This window comes from Ischnura elegans, chromosome 7, assembly GCF_921293095.1.
Source record: "Ischnura elegans chromosome 7, ioIscEleg1.1, whole genome shotgun sequence".
Lineage (NCBI taxonomy): Eukaryota > Metazoa > Arthropoda > Insecta > Odonata > Coenagrionidae > Ischnura > Ischnura elegans.
Genome location: NC_060252.1, coordinates 115831438 through 115851101, shown reverse-complemented (window position 1 = coordinate 115851101; position 19664 = coordinate 115831438). Strand labels below are relative to the sequence as shown.

Here is a 19664-nt window from a genome sequence, read left to right as displayed (position 1 = left end):
TTGCTTATTTCTTTAATGTATGCATGTTCTCTGTGTTGATATTTCAAACCTCACCTTATCTGCAACTTTAAGTGAGTTTTCGGATAAACTGTTGAGTTCAAGTTCAACTTCTTGTCAAATATCAGAAATATTTAAAGAACTTCAATAGTGTAGACTTGACATTGCTTGCTTATTTTGTATTTGTTATCTTAATGTGAGTAGAAGTTGGCATTATTATTAAATTTGTAATTATTTATATGGTGAGTATTTTTTATGAGTTCTTAAACATTTAAAAATCACAAAAAATAATTGAATTATTGCTTAGGTCTGGACTGATAAAAATACTTTTTAACTACGCCTTTAATTAAAAATCAAAATTCCTAAAAATATTAAAAATGAATCAATTTTTCATTAGATAATTTCTCCTCTACCCGACAACTTAAATTGGCCAGCTTATTTATACGGACTAAACAAATTGTTAAGCGTAATCCTAAAAAAATAGTTTGAGATGTGTTTGTTAATTCAGGCTTAATTTTTTCTGCAAAATTAGTACCTCAATTTTTGTGCATGTTTTTATCTACACTTTAAAACAATAACCAACGAGTATGGATAAAAGTTATGTACTTGTTACTGTATCTATTTGCCATGCAAAAATCAATTAAACATAGTTAATTCATAACAACCAAGTGTTTATATGCCCCCAAAATTTGCTTCGTAATATTTTACATTTTTGCATTTGCTTTTTGAAAGGGTTATTTCGAAGGGAAATTCGAAAAGGTTATTTAAGAGGTTTATTAAATTTCAGGGCATTTTCAAGGAACAAATTCACTAAATAGTGAAAAGAACCATAACACACAATCAATAAAATTTTATAAATTATGAAGTTTTCACTTTTTATAATATTTTCTCTTACAAAATTTTATTTTTTAATTTCATCTTGTTTTTAAGAGCCAGAATAGCGCCTAAATCCTTTTCCGGGCATGCAAATTCCTATAATTTTCCGGAGGGGGGGCGAATCCTCCGCTGAGGAGGGGGAGCCCATCATGAGCTCCAGCCGAGGGCCCCCAATCATCCCAGACCGCCCCTGCCCATAATTTCTTGTATATGCTATTGCTTTGCTTCCGATGTGCTCAGATACAAACAACAGAATAAAACGAAGAAGAAATGACGATTACGGCAACCTTCCGAAATGCGGTGCAACAGAAGAATGAAGATCATAGAGCGTGTGAGTAATGTGCAATCACCAAGAATGGAGTAGGGTAGTAGTCCCTAGAAAACCTTAGGCTGAATACGGAATAACTTAATCGACTACATCATTGGAAACGATGGAATAATGCAAATTATTCGTCGAAGGACGGTCGGGAAGGAAGGATCGCGGCAGCAGCTGAGATACAGGTGATGAAAGACGTGTAGGAGAATTATGAAGGCGTTGAAAGGTGAGCTGATAGGAAAATTCCAGAGACGAGTGTAAATAAGAATGGGGAAGGTGAGATGGACGAAGAGGAAAAGGAACGAAGACGTGCTAGCCATGGTGGAGAGATTTGGGGCAGGATGTGGAAAGAATAGAATTAGATCCGTACGTGAATTGGTACTACAGTGAGCTGAAGTATGAAGTTAAAATTGGGAGGGGTGCAGGCGGGGTGAAAAGCTCCATGCAAACCTATATCAACAGGATACCTTTAATAATTAGCAAACATACGCCCTATTTCACATCAGAGGTGCATGTATATTACATTTTTCCATGATTGTCACAAATTGTTAATTCACAATCATAATGCTTCATGGATGTTGTTCGAACAATTTTTCTTAAGAGAAAATACTTAGCAATACTAAATTATGAGTATTACTCAGTATTTTATATGTAATGTATAATGACTCGTAAATAAAAAGACACCACTTCCAAAGACGCATTGTGGTCTAAAAGTGTGCCATCTTCCTCAATGTCCATGTGTATCTCGCTACTTCTTTCAGTGAAAAAGTATATTTTGTAGCAATTCAAACCAATCCAAATGATTATAGGAAAAATGTAATTCAAAATTATCTCCTCTCATAAAAAATAGCCTCACCATTAGTTTTTGCCAGGTCAAAAATAAAAATGTGTCTTCTTGTTAAATCTTATTTTATATTTCCAGAATAGGAGTAAGTGATGACTTTGAAAATATAGATACTACTTGTATTCCGAACACTGAAATTTAGTTACTGCTGTGTATTACACTTGTTAAAATGGAAATGTTACTGAAAATCATTAGCCTCCCACATGGGTGAACGCGAGCACAATATTGACATTGGCGCATTTATTTGCATATTTTCACAAGACAACATGGAGAAAAAATATTGGAAAATTATCCTCTAAATGCTCCGAAAATTTTATTTGCACTATTCGCGCTGTATTCGTTTCACCATACGACTGAGATGTTTCCTTCTCTTCTCGTGCAATGGGTTACCCAAAGGAAAACCTTCAAACCTTTCTCGCTTTCTTCGATGGTGGAAATATTTAGCCGTAGCAGTGGGTTCATGGGGCCTTTCTACCTCTGAAGTCATGCTTGGGACTCATGGCGAGGGTTAAATAGTCAAGTTGCGCCGTTTGCACAACCCGATGAAGTCAAATCGATGGATGCGGAACGCGTAAGCAATACGCGAACGATGAATTCGGAAAATTAAGTAGACGGCTTCGCCGGGATTGTGGACCGAATTTATTAAATTAATGTACAGTAAGGACGCGTGAGAACGTTTGGCCCACTTATTCACAGCCACTAGTCATTCTCTCTCCTCGCCAGCAACACAATCGGTTTAGTTGAAGCCTGTTCAGTACATCTCCGTACCTCATAATAAATTGATGGATTTAAAAAAGAAACTGAAAACTAGAGACAAATTGTACCGTAGAAAGCGACAGAACTTGGTTGTATTGTTCATCTATCGCCTCACTGATGTCACCGACCCAACCAACCATTGCTGCGGCTTCTTTGGTAGATAATTCCTGAACGTTCGAGGAAGCTATTCGAAAAAGGAACTTCAAATCGACCTTCCCGGAGGAGTGAGCTTCACTCCTCGCCCACGAGCAGTCTGGTAAAAAGAAGATTTGATAGATGGTGCGGCCTTCAATTTTCATACAGCAAGTGAGGGCTATAATAACAATATTAAAAATTTCTCTAAACCAACTTTTTCTCATTAACTGAAAAGCAGAAAATTATTTTATCGCGAGTCTGACAAGAGTTCTCAAAATATGCTTCATATACGAAGAAAGACGTTGGGCGACAGTAATTGTACTATGTATCAATTGTTATTAAATATTCTCTAAACTCCTTTACTAAGTTATCAGTTTCTTCCGCCCAACTATTTTCGTTGTATTCGATGAAATTATTCAGAGCTTTTGTCAGGTTCACAGAGGAATTATTTTCTGCTTTTTTAGCGTGCGAGAAAAATATTTCGTAAAAATTTTTAATGCTGTAATTACAGCCATATTTTTCATCTTTTACAGTGGCAAAAAGATATTTCAACGAATAGGAAAGAGAACAAAGAGTTGGTGAAGCGGCGAAGGATGGCGATCGGAGCGACAAAGCGTCGGGAACTGGAAACGCATTTGGTAGAGAACGAATCATTCAATTGGAGCGTTACTCAGAGTTAGAGGGGGCAGAAGTTAGGTATGCTAAGACAAAAAAAATCCTACGTAACAAAATTCAATTCTGAGGGAAAATCATAAAAGGAATACTAAATCGAAGGCTCCGGTTAAAGATAAACTACGAACATATGAAAAACGGCTGCACGACAATCGGGTTAATTATTGGGCTGCAGCGGATGTTAATTTTGTGCTGTTCTGAAGGCAATTCATTTCACATGTAATGATTTCCGCACCTACATTGGATTTGGTTGGCCACTTTTGAAACTAATCAGAATATTTAATTTTTATATCCGAATAGAACTCGATGTCTGATCATGGTAAAGTAAAGTTAAAGCGCTCCAGCTATTCGTAAAGTGGTCGAAAAATCGATTAAATTTATTTTCAACAGACATAAGAACCCCAAGTTGAGTTGAGTTATAAATAATGAAGTAAAACTTCCCCCATTAAATGCGAAGGGCAAGTCCCTAGTCCCTAGTCCCTACAGTCCCTAGATGGAAATTCCATCTAGGGACTGTATTTAAAACATTGAATAAGACACACCTAGTAGTAACCGGCTTGGATGCAGTCACGAATCAGGAGGGGGTCTCCGGAAACACCCCCCCCTAATTTTTTCCTAGTGGCGACTTTTCGCGATGAATCCGCTGAGTAGAACACTAGCCCAGGGTCCCGCAAACCAACGAAGCACCCCTGAAGAAAATGTCTGCCTTCGTGCCTGGATGGATAACGGTAGATGGGCCATCGGACTGAGAGAAACGTGCAGTGGGTAAGCGCCAGTCCTAGGTCGCGGCTTGCATCTCGACTTTGAAAAATCCTGAGGTGTCATTATGATGGGAAAATTAAAGCCCGAGCTAAACGCGAGGCCATTTCAGCTAAGGAGCAAGGCTTTTATCTCGGGTTTCCCCAGCGGTGACTGGGCATCCCTGGCTTCTATATGTGGAATGAGTAATGACGAATCGCTCAGAAATTTAAGTCTTCCAAAAACCGTACGAGGAAGACGAAGCAACTCAGTTGACCACATCTTGACGCAAAATGGCCAGACGAAAACAAACGTCGAAGTAGAATGGAAGTAAGGAACATGAATGAGTTACATGGGGCAGGTTTTTAAGGGTGTTGAAGAGAATAGTTAATATGAAGAGGTCAGCTGGTAGGGGAGAGGGTTGGATTGATGACTTATGGCTAGATCACATTCATCCAAAGCTTACGCAAACGCTAGTGTGAGGAGGAAGTAATTCTGGAAGCGCACTTCATTTCGTTAGCCTCTAATCTTCTCGGGCATCTAAACATTACCCAATTCGGAGTGGGACAATGCCTCCAAAGCCTTGCTCACCCTATCGGCCGTCTTCCGCGCGTGGCTCCACCGAGAATAACATAAATACTTAAATCGAGGCATCGCGTAACACGAAGACGCCTCACCCTTCAAACAAAAAAGAAACAATTCCGCCCTTCCCTTCATAGATGCGGAACGACTAGCGGTTATATAACGTTCGATCGCCCCGTTCAAAAGAACGAACAACTCACTCGCCTCCATCTATTACAGTCCATAAAAATAATGCATTGCTCATTCAGGGACTCAACCTTCAGATTAGTAGGGATAGCCGAGTGCGGAACCACGACCCGCGCCACTTCAGTTCATCGCCCATTCGGGGCAGTTCTTTCCCTTGGCTCGTGCTGCGATGCTCATGTTGTGTGCGCGCGACGTTTGAATCCAGAGCATAGCCTCCACTTCAAGAACATGTGTGTACATTCCTCTTCTCAATTACGTGTGAAATAAATCAACAGTGAGAGCATTCCAATTCAAATATTCACTACAGCCACACACACACTCAGCCACACCTCGCCCCTTATCCTCCTCCGTCATGGACGTGACACTATTTTCTTGGGAGGGGAAAAAAGCTTTTGATTGGATGTTAGTGTGGGGAGATAATTTCATGCGGGATTCAGATCTCTCACAAAATTTATTGCATTGGAAGGAGGAGGATTTGAGCTTTTCTTATTGTAGCCATAATTATAGCAAGTGCCATTTTTATTGCTTCAGCAGTTTTACCAGGAATTTTACCAGAAAACTCAGTTTTTAGCAGGCTTTTATGCCGAAAAGAAATGGAAGAGGGCAAACTGTGACTGAGGACGGATTGAGGAAGTGGTTCGAAAACGCACGAAGTGTTTATGGGAAGAGCACCAAGGCCATCTTCACAGCGAGGGGCGACATTGAGATCGGGAGAGCACTCTTCCGGAATGCATTCGAACTAATGAGGGCGGAGTCACCTTCCCTCACGCAGAGCGAGTGGAAGGGGTCAAAGGGGTCAGTGATAGCGGCGTGACCCCGCGCAGAGCGACGAGGCTGACCCACGCGTCCCGAGGAAGACGCACGAGCAAGCCGATGCAAATCACGCGATCGCCCCTCGAGCACTCGAAGGAGGAACACTCGAATGAAAAAGCACTGCAACGGATTGAGCTTTCGCTGCTGTTGCGAAATGGAGTACAAACATATACTTCACACAGTCTCTGAAGGATTCGAACAACAGTCATACCTCTCAGTGTAGCTGTAACTATTTCTTCATCAAAGGAAATTATTAAAGGGATAAACGTAAGGTTTTACTTTTCTTCGATTGCGCAGTTCTTACTTGAAATGAAATGATATCTGGTAATCGTAAATCTACCGAGCCGTTAAGACAATAATTCAGTGTCTGGCGATATCTGGTGGAAATTGTTTATATCCATGAGAATAAACTAAAATGGTAACCTTCCACACAATTTTATTTACTGAAGTACCGACCCGGTTTCGACACGTAGTGTCATTATCAAGGTACCAATTTGGCTTTCCAAGTTCCATAGTGCTGGACGGTATATATAGAACTTGAAAGCCAAATTGGTACCTTGATAATGACATTACGTGTCGAAACCGGGTCGATAATTTAGTAAATAAAATTGTGTGTAAGGTTACCATTTTAGTTTATTCTCATGGACGTTGAGACAATATTTCTTACCATAAAACTTTAATTACACTGTTTATTGAATTTCACTCAGCCCGCAAGCTGCTTCGCTCAAGAGTTCCTTTCGGTGTGCCGAATCAGGAAAACTCGTCGTGGGAGTCGCAGTCTCATCGCGCACAACAGCTATGAGGCATACAAGTGGACGTGAGCTGAAGTGGTACAGATATGGAGAGGTAGTAATGGTAAAAACTGATCATGTTCGAAATCGCAGGCAGCCGTCGCCTCTCGGGAGAGCAAACAGTTCCAAGCTGGGTCTTCTCTCGTCATCCTGATGTTCGTATTCATCAAATGGCATATTGCGCATTGCGTCAGTGTTTCACCTCAGTCCTTCATCGACCACGCTTCCTCAAAGTATTCTAGTACTCAGGAATAGAAATTAAGTCCGTCTCAAATATTCTTCATTATATTGGACTTACTGCCCTTCATTTTCAGTATTCATTACAATTAAAATAATAATACTTTTGCGGCAATCGAAATTATTGAGTAATTAAATCGAAATGAAGAGCGAATGAATTGAAATTATTTATCGATTCTTTCGATTTGGCCGAGTTATGCGCATGCGTTTCAAAATTATTGCCAGCACACTTTTATCGGGTGCGTTTGTTTTCAGGAAGTACGGAAAATTTTTCATTTTTTTCTATTTCTTATTAAATTAACTGTTATTTATCATAATTACTAACAGCGGAAAAAAATTACTTTCACCTCATCTTCATCATCATTAGTCAACAATTCTAGGATTGGTGCATTGTCGCAACTCTCCATTCCTCTCTCCTATCCGCTAACCTTTTCACACACACGTATTCCTTCTCTTTTACATCCTTTATAACCCTTTGTCCTCTGTAACTCATTCGGAGTCCCCCCTTGCCCTTCTTCACTTCCACCTCTCCTTCAACGATAGTCTTCATCAGGCTATCATGTCTCATAATGTGGCCAACTAAGTTGTCACGTCTTCTGCTCTAAGTTTTTAGTAGACTAAAAACCTTACGCAAGTCTTCCAAAAAACTTTCATTTAGACAATATTACACTGCCGGGGTCTGGTGAAAGAGATGTGTAAATACTCCATTTGATGAAGATTTTGCTTCAGTGAGCTAGTGAAAGGACATTTCCATGATATCAATGCGATACAAGCTCTACCATCCGGAAGGAAATGTTCATGAATAATCAAACATTTTAATGAATTGCCTTCATGGTGCAATTGCGTGAACAATTCTAAGTAGCTGCTGTTTTCATAAATGTTAATTCAGTATCAAAACTTGCTACCTATGTAAAAAAAATATGTAAAAAGTAGGATCGATATTTCAGGTACTCAATAATGATTGGGCGGCAAAGTCGGAAAATCGGAATGAAGACGATCGCAATGGGAGGTATTCGCGGCACAAGAAGCAGCAGGTCAATCGAATGGCAAGTGCAAGGGCACTGCTTTCGCCACTGAACCCGTGTGGTCTCCGAACTCATGCGCTCCCTCTGCGATCGGCGTTCTTCGTTCCGTCACGAATTCAGTCGCTGAGAAGGCGAGGGGGCAATCGTGGAGATTTGGAGGAACGAGCGTGGAGGAGGGAAAAACAGTGACCCCGTGTTCATTCGGCGAATATAGCGACGCACAGTGGTCGGATGTCTGCCATTGCCGCGGAAAACAAAACGAATTATTTATTTTTAAAAATTAAAGTAATCAGGTGCAGTGTGCATGCAGTGTATCGAAGATGAAGAAATAAATGAAATGAAATATCGTTATTCTTCGTTAAAACTTTCGCGGGTGCTCGTCATTATGATTAAAAACTTTTGAGCTATGTCGCCGCGTCAATTTTTTGGGTGGCCCCAACGTTTCCCGACCGATGCTGGTCGCTTAATAATTTTTATCAACAGACGTCTGGAGCAGCGATGGGTTGCCCTCTCTCCCCAGCAATTGCAAACATATTTATGGAACACATAGAAGAAACAGCAATTCAGAACGCCGCCCACAAGCCTAAGATTTGGGTCAGATATATCGACGACACTTTTATAATTTGGACGCACGACAAGGAAAAGCTTCAAGAATTTTATACTTATTTTAACGGGATTAACGACAGCATTAAGTTTACAATGGAGGTGGAGGAAGACGGAAAACTTCATTCTTGGACGTTCTCGTGGAAAAGAAGACGGATGGAACATTGGGGCATAGTGTATCGAAAACCAACAACAACAAATCGGTACCTGCACGCTTTATCTCACCATCACCCAGCCCAAATAAATGGAGTGGTCAACACCTTGATTCACCGCTCCTACACGATAAGTGACCAGAACAACTTTGCCGAAGAGAGACGGAAGCTAGAGGCGGGGAAATGGATTCGACGACAGAGTTACCTCTCGCACTTTTAATAAAGTCATCAAAAAGAACGAAATGAAAAACAACGCCGCAGAAGCCGCGAATTCATCCACAAATGACCTCAGCGACCAGAAGAAAGCCTTTCTGCCAAACATTAGGGAGACGACTGACGTAATAGGAAATATCCTACGAAAATTCCAGATAAGGACAATCTTCTCGCCTCACATACAGATAAAACATCTCCTAAACACCGTCAAGGATAGGACTCCACTACAAGTGGAAGGGGTCTACCAAATTCCTTGTCGAACCTGCGGGAAGAACTATATCGGCGAAACAGGCAGGTCAGTCAAAACACGCCTTGAAGAGCACGCAAGAGCGATTCGACTGGGACAATCAACCAAGTCCGCGGTAGCCGAGCACGCAGCGCTTGGCCACATAATAGACAAAGACAAAGTTTACAGAGAAATCCGTTCCAGCAAAGATATGGATGAACTAACGAATGACCTTACTGCTATCCAAGCCTGGTGCGATGCTTGGCAGTTGGAATTAAATTTGGAAAAATGCGTCGTAATGAATTTCTGGAAGAAGAATAACTCCCTACAGCGTAACTATATCATTCGAGGCACCCAATTAAATGCAGTTGAATCCGTGAAATATCTAGGCGTTAGACTCAATAATGATCTTTCGTGGAATAAACGTATTCGAGAAATAACCGGTCAAGCTAATCGTAAAATGGGTTTTGTTAAAAGAATATTAGGAAAGTGCGACGACAAAGTGAGAGAAATTAGCTACTTTTCCCTCGTTAGACCACATTTGGAATACGCTGCCAGTGTTTGGGACCCTCATGAAAAAGGCTTAATAACAGAGTTAGAACGCGTGCAAGGAAGAGCTGCCAGGTATGTGAAAGGTCGTTACGATAGTCATGTTAGTGTAACTGACCTCTTAGATAAACTCGGATGGGAATCTCTGTCGGACCGTAGATTGAGAAATAGACTAACCCTTTTAGATAAATTCAAGAGCAGTGCCTTTTCTGACGAAGTTAACCATATCTTGCGGACGCCAACGTACTACGGAAAATCAGATCATATAAATAAAATAAGAGAGATAGATTGTAGAACAGACAGATTCCGAATGTCATTTTTTCCACGATCAATAAGAGATTATAACGGCAGCAATAGAACTCGTAAATAGATTGCATGACTTGTAGTGTAGCCTACTAACCTATGTAAAACTTAATGCATGTTTCTGAATTTCTATTCTATATTCTATTTCTAACAGCATATAGTAGTATAGTTTGTTATTATACGGGACGTTTTTTGGACGGTGTGGTGTGCATGTGGGAGTCCAAATGCATGCTTCATGCTGGTGATTGATCACCCCCTGCCAAACACCCTAGAGGTGGCTCGCAGGGTATTATGTAGATGTAGATGTAGACCTCAAAGAAGCCAAAATCATTGCAAAAGTTAAAGGTTTTAAACAAAGACTCGTCCGAGAAGCCAATGAAATATCCAAAGAAGAAAAGAACAATTTTAACAGGGATACTGGCATTAAAATTAGCCGTACTTGACAACCCGAAGTGAGAAAAAACAAGCAAAAACCCACTCCTCCAACCTCCCGCTCCCCTCCCCCCACCAACTGACACAGATACTTATCTTCTATATTATTTCTACTGTATAGATACCTTTTTCTCAACTTATACACAATCAAACTCTACAAATGAGGTACCAAAATGCGCAGAATTTATCAGAGAACATGCGACGGCATATCTTACTTCCTAAATATTGCTATTGTTTCCTAAAATTGGTTTTTAAATAATAATGAAAAAACAAACAAAAAACAAATTTTAAAAACCGGTAAATATCCCTGACGTTAACGGCGCTCAAACTGATACATTTGTTCATTTGCAACAATAATAACTTATCAAAATGCGGCTGATTCCACATCCAAGTCTCCTGTTGATGCGTAAGTATGAGTCATCATGTGCGTTTAACAGAGGATAGTGTAATTACTTCCAATATTGTGTTTAAAGAGGTCCTCTGACCTCAATTTGTACATGAACATTCCAATTAAATTTGTACGTAAGGCCCTGCCTTTTGTTCTACGTTTTAAAATTAGAAACGCGCCTATCCCTCGGTGAACCTGCATTGAAAAGAGCGGGGGAAGCCCGCTGGGAGCGGGCGCAGCACGCTCGTATAAATGATTTTAAATTCTCATCTATTCATAATTCCTTGAGTAAGCGACCAGCTCGGCCGGGAAACGTTGGGGCCACCTCCGTCACGTTTATTGCTTTCTCCTCGAGCTATCAGATACGATGACGAGCTCTCATGACGATTTTCCCCGATTAGCCACAATGGGCAGGGAACCCGTGAGTGATATGTTACCTTGTATGATGAAATGCTCTCCTTGAGTAAACAGGTCTACGTAAATTCGATAAAAAGCAAGTCAGCTGCTGACCTGATATTTACAGCATATTTAGGTTATCACTAAATTACTTCCAATTTCAAGTAGTAAGGACGCATCCTCACAACGAACTGCTTGCTAGATTTATCGATCGTTGAAGGAAATAGAATGCCGATCAGTCATTTTTCTAGGAATTATTTTGAAAAAATGTAATACTCAGTTATCCAACGAACTTTTATCAGTCGTTTTAAATGGACTCAAAGCTCTTCAGTTTGTCCAATTGGAAAAAAATCATGGAAATTGGCGATGATGCAATCACACACACGTTGGGCCTTCGGAGTTTTTTCTTTCGGGCTCCGCGGCAAGGTTTTTCTTATCTTTAGATTCGTATCCGAACTCACCGTTTATGTCAATAACACGCGGCTCCGTTGCTGGGTAGCTCTATTCTGTCCATGGTGATTACTGTTGAGTCCTCAGAGGGTTCAAGTCCGAAGTAATAATACATTTCTCATTTTTTTAAAGAGGTACTCTTTGCATCAACATAATATATGCAGACGGCTCAAAAAAAGTTAGTACTGATTTAATCAACTGAAATTATTAGAATGTTGACCATCTCCGTTAACACATTTCCAAACATTCATTCACGGAGAGGAAATCAGGGGAGGTTTCAGTGGTTGTATACTCGTGTCCTTTCGGCTAATTATTTTCAAATCTCCGTTCAGTAAAATTCCTACTTATAATAATTACAATTCTCACTAAATAACCAGGCACACTCGTTTTTTAATTCATTTTGGTAACCATGGAGTAAGAAAAATAATTGTATTTCGTCGATGATCATATTTTTGCAAACTTATAGAACTTGGTATTGAAAAAATGTGGGAAATTACAAAATTACAAGTACCGACAATTGCCTTCCACTTGGTGTGCGAACCATAATTAGCTTCTAGAACCCTGTAGAAATAATTTGGTATATGAACATTTTAGCTGAAATAATCCAACGACTATTAATACTTATGCACATATGACCGAATGAATATCATGCATTTCTTTTATGTAATTCGTGTTTCGGAATTTTCATTATTTTCCTGAGCGTAGCGTAGCCAGGATCAAAGCTAGGGGGACAAGCCATGGTTGTTCAAGTTGAAGGCAAGATTTAAGCATGGGAAAGGTGAATTAAAATCAATATTTTAAGGAAACTGTGACAGCTCTTCATTAGTTTTTCATTTATTTGCTTGAAAAAGTGTTCTTTACCTTAAAGGCATTTGCGATTTTTGCTTCTAGGAGGGAGCAGCTGCCCCCTTCTGCCCCTCGCTAGGCAAGCCCAGGCTCCGAGGGAGCCTTCTTCCCTTATGAGGCGGTCGAAGAGCGTTTCGAAGCCGTCGGAGGGAGACATACGAGCTGTGATTTCTGCGGTGCGAATGAGAATTTTCGCGCAGTTGTGTGACGAAGTTTTCTGCAACCGTCCCTTCCATCCGCAGAAAGCAATTTTGAGCTTACCCATCCATACGAAGAATATGCCAGAACAAAATAGCAATATTTGCGTAACTATTCGATGATTCGCGTCAAGTATTTTAGATCGTAAATCAATCGAGGGCCGCTGGGTCAATGCGTTTCGTTCTCGCTTCCAAAGGGACAGGGAAGAGCGATTTACCATTGATCTTTTCCTTGGCAATGCTTAATTATTGTGGTTTTTTCCGTTGCTAAATTCTTTGCTGCCCCGAAAAGCACGAAGAAATATAATGAAGGAACTGCTTTGATTTCATTCGGTGGAAAAATAAATTTCAACGTTCATGGAGCGAAATATAGTAATTGCCGTACCTATTCTTAACAAATAACTTTTACCTCTACATTCTAAATAGTTGCATGTCATTGTTTTTTATTTTTGTTTGAAGAGCGAGGTGTCGATGCTGGAGGTTAAAATGTCGGGTGAATCCATCAGACACGTTGCAAAAATCAGAGTATGAGGAGCCCAAGAGAAAGGAACGGTAAATGATGCTCTGAGGTGTTGTTTCCCGAGCTGTTTCCTCACTGACCCGAATCAGCCTGTGTGTTGATGCCCTGGCAATAAGTGATCGAATCGAATCACGGATTCTCATCTAGAGAGTCGTCGAAGCACTCGTGAAAACAAGCATTGAGAACACACAACTCGTGAACACAATGTTTTCATTTCCGCAATCCTTTTGATATCGACCAACACATGCTATTTCACTCTTCCTTGAATATCAATGAATTGTACGATGCAACTAATGCAATCATTCAATAACTGTGAGACTCCGAGACTAATACTGCACATTAATGTTTGCCGTGACGCATGAATTCCCGAGGCACCCGTCGCGTAGTGACCGAGTAGATTTGGTTCAATTGGGCATCAAATATAATCGCCTAACCCAAAGAATCGCGGAACCACAACCATAAATACTGTACACTCTATAAATTAATATGTATTAACAAACTCTATGACTAGCACAATCGCCACTAACATAATTTTAATGAGACAAACTTTTAGTAAAATAAAAACAATTCCCACCTTTAGCTGATTTTCGGGTTTTCTGTTTTTACTGCATCTTTAAGAGCCAGGTGTGATCACTATAATAGTCAATGGACAACCATTGAAGGCCGCTTTACATGGTGAATTTTCGTACCAATGATCATTCGAATGAACTTGCGATTGACAGTGTATAACGGAAATTTCCTGTATACGAATGAAATTTCAAGCATGCTCTAATTTGCTAGAATGATTTCCGTGAATGATATGTGCTCACGGCGTCCATCGTGCCATTGGCATCCTCCTCGAAATTTTAATATTACATATAAAAACTTTGGAAGCATAGTAACCCATGAAATAGCTCAAATAATTAATATGTACTTTGGGATAACATAAATTTACAACCATCAATTCTCTAAAGTGGGTAATTCGGAAAAACATTCCCGATTTTTAAAAATCAAAAACGTCGTTTTTCTCCTCGATTGCGTCTATATTTTGCTTAATTTACAATTATTATACAATAATTAATAATTTGAACGCTAAGTTTGGGAGTGCGAAAGTACGAAAAGGAGCCATGACATGATATTGGCCCACCTAGGAAGTCACATTATCGAAGGGTCGCCTATAAGTCAAGGAGAGAACCCCATAAACTAGCCCATGAATGTCTCAGTCCAATTTCTTCCCCTGCATCGATATTTAAAGAACAATGAATTCTCTGTGGTGAATAATTTAGGTACTCACAAAGTCTTTAACTGTAATTGCGCGCAATATCCCACAAGATATCTAGAGCATTCGTAGCCTGCGGTAATGGAGAAGTAGCAAGCAATCAGATAACACTGAGCCAACTTCATTGTAGAAAGTAAGAGGATGCTGAAGCGCACTCCGTCGAAAATAGAGTAGGTCCCTGAATATGAAGTAATGGCCTCTATGGCTATGACAGGTAAATTTTAAATAAAATGCTCCAAGGCCTTAACAAGTTCGCCGAGCCAACAAGCCGAGCGCGTCCCTTCCTATTTTGTATCCCTGGCCCCTTTCTTCTCTCGCACAGAAATGACCTTCGCTCGACTGCATTGTGAAGGCTGTGCTCCCGAAGGGACCCCATCATAAAAACTCATTGTCGACCGGCCTTCAACACTGTGGAGCCTTTGCTTTAAGCTTTATTGGAGCTGGAAGCTGCTATAGCACTAGATAGTGTTTAAACATTTTCGTTATTTTTCAACAAAATATGCGCTTTAAAAATACGTAAAAGCCATTTTATTAATCTACATTAATGTTTGCAACGTATTGTGGAAGATGTATGTTGTAGGCGTAGTATTTATCCCTGGGTTGAGTTACAAAGGTCATGAAGTTGACAAAACGGCTAATTTTATGGTGCGCGGAGTCATGTATTGCACACGCGTGTCTTGATTTTTTAATTTTTCATAGAACAAAAAATAAATTAGAATTGAGAATAAAATTTCCTTTAAAATGACATATTATTCATTATTATGACATGCACTGAAGACTAGATGTAAATTTACAAAGTACAGCGACACATCATTTTGACGCCGACAGTAGTTAAAGCCTGTTCAGTACATCTCCGTACCTCCTACCAGATTGATGGATTTAAAAAAGGAAAGAAAAATAGAGCCAAATTATCTGGTATCATCGACACAAAATTCCTTACATCAGTGGCGCAGCGAGGGGGGTTGGGGTGGGGGTTAAACCTCCCCCCCCCCCGCCCCCAGAGCTCAGAGAAATATTTAAGTTTAATATCTTCCGTTATCCATTCCGTAATCCATTTTACTTAATTGGATTGATATTACTAATAGAAAAGTGTAAGGATTAATAAAATATTCCCCAGAAAGCCGTAAAAACCGTTTATCTTAAAATTCCGCAATTTATTGATCTCGCACATACCGCTTATCCTGGGTGGGTATTCCATACCCCCCCACACACACCGGTATTAGTTGCACCCCCCCCCCCCCCAGCTTTAATTCGTTGCTGCGCCCCTGCCTTACATGACCGTTATAAACACGTTGTCGAATAAAGAAGAAGCACACACACAGGTTGGCACTAAACTAAATGGCCTTTGAGTACCTAAACGGCTAAGAATGCCTTATGAGTATGGGTTATCAACTCTTTGTCACTGCGGTAGGTAAACGAAAAAACTGCCCGAGATGAGCATGTAGTTATTTTGAAATGCGAAAAATTAATGATAGATGATAGGAGAACCATATGGGAACAAGAATTAAAAGTTTGATAAGATCTAAGCTTTTCCTTTCCAAACACTTCAAGATGATCGACGATGACGATGCAATGATGAGTAGTTTATTAGCACAATTAAGGATTTGTAACAGGTATCTTTAATACACCAAATGTATAGCAAAATTTCGTGTAATACTTCCCGAGGTGGTTTTCAATTCTACCCGGTTCATCCCCCCCAGCCAAGTCCACTTAAACGCGGCATCCATATGCATTTGGCTCAGCGTGGGGTCAACTCTACCCTCACCTACCCTTACCCGCCTTACCCTGTGAATGTAATTACAATAAGTTCATCGGCTGGAGTAAGCTCATTATGTATCAAAGTCAAAAGAAGAGGGATACTGTCCCTAATTTTTACATTCAGGCTAGAAGAGTAACTTTCATTCACTCCAGAAAGTTTTCAGGAGTCGCAAATATTTTCACTACAAACCCCCCGAGGAGTGGCACGAGGCAAATCCGGGGAGCAAATCAATGGAGTTCTCCCTGCCCTCCCGAACCGGCAACACCCTCGTCTTGTCTGTCTGGCATATCACCACAGGCAGTGGCGGATATAGATGGTGGGCGCCCCCCCCCTCGGGCCAGCCCGTATTGCCAAACATTGCAGAACCACAGTTATAACTTTTTTTATATCATAAGATGGCATTGTCTTGTATACGTGTGTAATAAATTTAACAAAAAAATTCTTAAGCTCTGCATGTGACTCGATTATTTTGTGTTAGGATAAAAGTAATGCTAACTCAAGATATCTTTTGCGTCCCCCCCCCCCTCGAGTTTTTTCTGTATCCGCTACTGACCACAGGTGCACATCCACATAATCTTCACTGGTCCATTTCATCGGTCTTGAAGACGCCCAAGTATCTTCCCATTAGTTCATTCTTAAAAAATTGGCTTTACGCACCAATTGGTAGTTGCTACCCATCGCGAGGAATGTAACGATCGATCAAAACCTCCGTCCGGAGCCTCTAATCCCAGATTAACTTATTTCCCTCGCACAATTATCATGCTCGAGCAATTGCGATCTGCGATATTAATACAAACTACACTTCTGGGTATTTTCCCCTCATTTGGGTCCATTTTGCACGAGGCGTGTTCGTGCAAAGACAAGCTGTCATACTGAGGTGCAATGGAAACAGCATTGCGTTAATTGACAAATTGTGAAATAGCCCCCCGGAAACACTAAATTCTCGCGAGCATTCAAGAGTGCATTTTCAAGTTCCGATGGCAGAACATCCAGATAATGCAGAATGACGCATTCAGCCTCAAGAAGGCAGTCAAGGCAGCTTTTTCCCCGAGGCACTTGAACGCAATCTCTGCTACGTACAGACTAGCAAGGATGAACGAAATGAGAAAAGGAGGTATTTCTCTGGTCGCATTAGGATACGACGTCTATTCGCTTTAAAGCAACCTGTCAGCAGGTATTTGCAACTGCAATGAATCAATGAATCATTACTTTACACATTTACTTGTGTTTAGTTCAAAGACATAATTTAATGGAAGTATCTCGGGAAAATAAAAGAATTTACGAACCGCGTAACTTAGCCAACATGAAAATGCGTTCAGCAGCCGTGATAGAAGACCACTACTTTCAACTAGGTATCCAATTTTCGCTGCGCCTCATCATATATAAAGGCCTTTTCACACAATACTTTAAATCATACGAGTTAATGTTTAAATGCATGAAAGATTTTGGTGGACTGGAATGCAAGATGTGCGAATGAATGAACCGAATGAGAACTTGTTCTTTTTTCTGCTCATACATTGGGGTGGTCAGCGGTGCATTTTCCCATTCTTTCTCGCGTCCATACATCTGGACATTTATTCCGGCCTCAAGTAATGAATCATGTAGCCTGGCGTTCGGAATGTTACAATGAATGGTGAAAGGCCGGATAAAGTACTGTCGGGTTTTCAACCGGGTGAGAGAGTCCAATATGTCCGACGCTGACGACGTACCTCGAGTTCCACTTCTTGAGTGAATGCTGATGGTGCCGTGGGGTCGTTCCTTGAAAACAAAAGACGTGACACACCACGAAACGTCGGACATAATGGACTCGTTCACCCGGTTGAAAACCTGAGAGCACACTATCCAGTTGCTACGCAGGAGAAGCACCAGTCATTTGCCTGTTGAAATTTAAGTTGTATTGATTTGTATTTGCATGCAACGGTAATAATCTGTGAAAACTCGAACATCTTATTTGTACACTTTTCCCGATGACACATTTCAGTCGGCGTAAGTCCGGGTTTGCGCGACTCAATTGTAAAAGCGAAAAGAAACGTGACAGACCTGGATGATGCGGAGTCTGACGGCCGTCGGGAAGACGACATACCCAAGGAGGAATCCGGCGATGACCAACGAGGCGCCCCCCACGAAAGCCGTCACCAGCACTTTGCGCCTCGTGCCGCACGACATCCTCGAGACAAGACGCTCGCTCCCTCGACAAACTAGACGACGACGACGACGACGACCTGGCTACACTGCGGCCTCCTCACCGTCTGCTCACTGCGTCTGCTCCACGTCGAACTAGCGGCAGTGCACTGGTCGTCCTTCCTTCTGCGACGACCCCTGGCGTGACCCCATTTGACGCCTCACCTCCGACCTATCGACATCTCATCTAGGAACACCCCCGGAGGGAGCAAGGGAGGCGTTATCTACGCACCGCGATATCTCACCCGCCTAGTGCGCTTGAGGGTCTGCTGGAGGGAAGCGGGCTCGCGGCGCTCCGTTGTGCCATGGTGGCCGAAGGGTAAAATGCCTCACATTCTAAAATCCTGTATTTCATAGGGGAGTTTTCGAGCACACCAACATCACGCGGGTCTCGGGGGACGACTCGCATTAAGGACAATACACGTCGTTTGCTCTTACGCTACACTTTACCACAAATTTATTTTCATAATGAAATATAAAAATATTAGTTTGTTGGTCAAGGTATCGTCCGCGATCTATTTTAACGTGAGTCTCTAAAATAATCTGATATTTTCTTTTGTCGCGGCAGTTGATGGGACGAATTTTAACAAGAAGTAATCCAAAAGAAGAAATCAAAATCAATGTTATGCCTTCGGAGGATATGGTGAGACCAGTGGCATATCATAGGGCACGAAAGTTCCACGTAAAATATCATTTGCCCTGGCCGGGATTTGAGCCCATTTCTCCCGAATTCGCGGCAATTGCTTCATCACTTACGCTACCAAAGCATCTCCTCCCCCCCCCCCCCCCCCCAGAAATCTGGGTTCGAATTCCGTTCAAAACAAATGACTTTTCATTCGCGCAATTTTCGCACTTGATGCTGCGCACATACTCGTGGGCGACTCCAGATGAAGGCATGGGCCCTCGCTGGCCATTCGCAGTCACTGCCACCAATTTATATGGTTGAATATCTTTAAGCCACAGCTTCCGTAAGACCCATAATCGCGGCGAGGTAATGTGTGCCACGAAGGCAACGCGGTAAGTAGGTAAGGAACAACACAAAATAGCGACCTCGACCCAGCCCAAAGAAGAGTCGTTGGTCGACGCGGAGGCCCCTCCAATGCGCTGAGAACGCAACCTCGAGCCCGATATTACCTCAAAATCGGATAATATTAACTATTGCCGCACGAGTTTGAATTTTTAATTAAATGAGTTTTTTTCATTTTCCTGACCTCTATATTTAA

General features: G+C 41.3%; 1 protein-coding gene across 1 annotated transcript in view; it reads right to left on the bottom strand.

Moving 5' to 3' along the window:
* LOC124161993 (sensory neuron membrane protein 1-like) overlaps window positions 1-18543 on the bottom strand; it is a 120883-nt gene extending 102340 nt beyond the window's left edge. The window contains exon 1 of the mRNA XM_046538301.1: window positions 18301-18543. Within this exon, the coding sequence (XP_046394257.1) occupies window positions 18301-18426 (126 nt within the window). The 5' untranslated portion in view covers window positions 18427-18543. The remainder of the gene's footprint in view (window positions 1-18300) is intronic.
* Window positions 18544-19664: the final 1121 nt, after the last annotated feature.